Below are 2,109 nucleotides of genomic sequence, written 5' to 3'. Positions count from 1 at the left end.
ATATATACTCTTTGGTTTCAAGTTTGTCTATGTACTGAGGTAGGTTGAAGAGTTTATTACATAGGAACCAAAAGTACTGGAGACAACTTCGGAGTAATAGACACTTGCTAATTTAACTTAACATTAAGACTGGATATGTTTTATTTCTCAGAATACCAAAGGTAGTGTGGTGTGGAGTCCCCTTCCCCTCCTCTTTCCTTCCCTTTTCTCGTATCCCTCTCTCTCTCTCCTTCCTCTCTTCTTTTTTTCTTTCTTTTTATTTTGTTTTGTTTTGTTGGTGTGAGACAGTTTCACTCTATGGCCCAGGCTGGCCTTGAACACATGATCCTCCTGCCTCCAGCCTCCGCTGTACTAGGATTATAGGAATGTACTATCATGCCCAAACTTTTTAAAAGAAAAATACTTTCTGTAAAGAAGAATTGATCAGGCTTTGCAGATGCCGCTGTCGCTTGTGGTTACCAGCTGTGTTCTTGGACATTGCCACGGACCACAAGCCCTTGGGCTGCGTCTGCTTTGAGTTATTTGTAGACAAAGTTCCAAAGGCATCAGAAAACGTTCATGCTCTGAGCACGGGAGAGAAAGGATCTGGTTATAAGGGATCCTGCTCTCACAGGATCATCCCAGGCTTCGTGTGCCAGGGTGGTGACCTCACATGCCCTAAGGGCACTGGTGGCAAGTTCATCTCTGGAGAGAAATTTGAGGATGAGACTGTCATCCTGAAGCATACAGGTCCTGGCATCTTGTCCATGGCAAATGCTGCACCAAACACACATGGTTGCCTGTTTTTCATCTGCACTGTCAAGCCTGATTGGTTGGATGGCAAGCATGTGGTCTTTGGGAAGGTGAAAGAGTGTGTGGAAGTGTTAGAAGCCATGCAGGGCTTTGGGTCCGGGAATGGCAAGACCATTACCAACTGCGGACAACTCTAATACATCTGATTTGGTTTACTATAACCACCAGACCACTTCTTCTGTAGCTCAGGAGAGCACCCTTCCACCCCATCTGCTTGCAAGAGCCTGTCATCTTTGTGTTCTCACTGCAGTTCTTTGGGTTCCATGTTTTCCTAATCTCCCCTCCAAATCTAGCTGGATTGCAGAATTAAGTTTATGATTATGAATAAAAACTAAACAACAAAAACAGGAGAGTTGATCACTAGACACTATGTTGGAAATGAACTTTACAACGTAGGAAAGGAGGGGAGTTGGGGGGGGGGAAAGTGGAAGAAAATGAGGGAGAGGTAACACTGTTCAAAAAGAAATCTACTCATTACCTGACTTATGAAACTGTCACCCCTCTGTATATCACCTTTAAAGTAAAATTCAAATTAAAAAATAAAGAGTTGGTTACTATATATTATATGCATTATATAAATCATATCATATATATATAACATCTACCCTTGTCGTCTGAGCTGGAAAAATGATGCTCTGTGGTGAATTCACATTGCCATTGGCAGTAGCTATATAACGCATGAGCATGGGCTGGATAGAAAATGAGTTTTTCCTTATTTATTTTTGGAGGTACTGGAGAGTGAACTCAGAGCCTCACTCACATTCTAAGCAAGTACCCTACCATTTGCTTTTAGATTGCTTTTAAAATTAAGTCTCAAATACTTGCCCAGGTTGGCCTCAAATAGATCCTTCTATCTGTGCTTTTACCTGCTTTTCACCTCCATTCCACTCCAGTTCAAAACTTTTTGACTCTGTTACTACTTTTTGACTCAAGGTGCCTACTATATGAATGAAGCCTATCAAATGTGGAAAATAGGACTATTGTTAATAACTGAGTCTGTTATTAGACTGATCTTCCTGCCTCAGACTCTTAAGTGCTGGGATTATAATTTTGTATCACCATTCCCAGAATACGTTTTGTAAATTTATTGTCACATTTAGAATAGCAAACAAATGTGAATGTCCAACAATAGAAAAGAAGTTGAAGTCATGGAAATATGCAAAGATGTGTTTATTGACAAAGATGCTCATGATATAATGTTATCTTTTTTTTTCTTTTTTTTTTTTTGGGTCCGGTCATGGGGCCTGAACTCTGGGCCTGGGCACTGTCCCTCAGCTCTTCAGCTCAAGGCTAGCGCTCTACCACTTGAGCCACAGC

The 2,109-nt window shown here is 41.2% G+C and overlaps 1 protein-coding gene across 1 annotated transcript; it reads left to right on the top strand.

Annotated features, from left to right (window-relative positions):
• Window positions 1-462: 462 nt before the first annotated feature.
• LOC106002576 (peptidyl-prolyl cis-trans isomerase A-like) lies at window positions 463-929 on the top strand (the record flags this gene model as incomplete). The annotated part of the gene is made up of 1 exon (XM_013037431.1): window positions 463-929. A coding segment is annotated over one exon (467 nt), but the record flags the coding sequence as incomplete, so codon positions are not given.
• Between the last annotated feature and the right edge of the window lie 1,180 nt (window positions 930-2,109).

The sequence above is a fragment of the Dipodomys ordii genome, unplaced genomic scaffold (genome assembly GCF_000151885.1).
Source record: "Dipodomys ordii isolate 6190 unplaced genomic scaffold, Dord_2.0 Scaffold14222, whole genome shotgun sequence".
Lineage (NCBI taxonomy): Eukaryota > Metazoa > Chordata > Mammalia > Rodentia > Heteromyidae > Dipodomys > Dipodomys ordii.
This window is presented reverse-complemented; position numbering and strand designations above follow the sequence as displayed.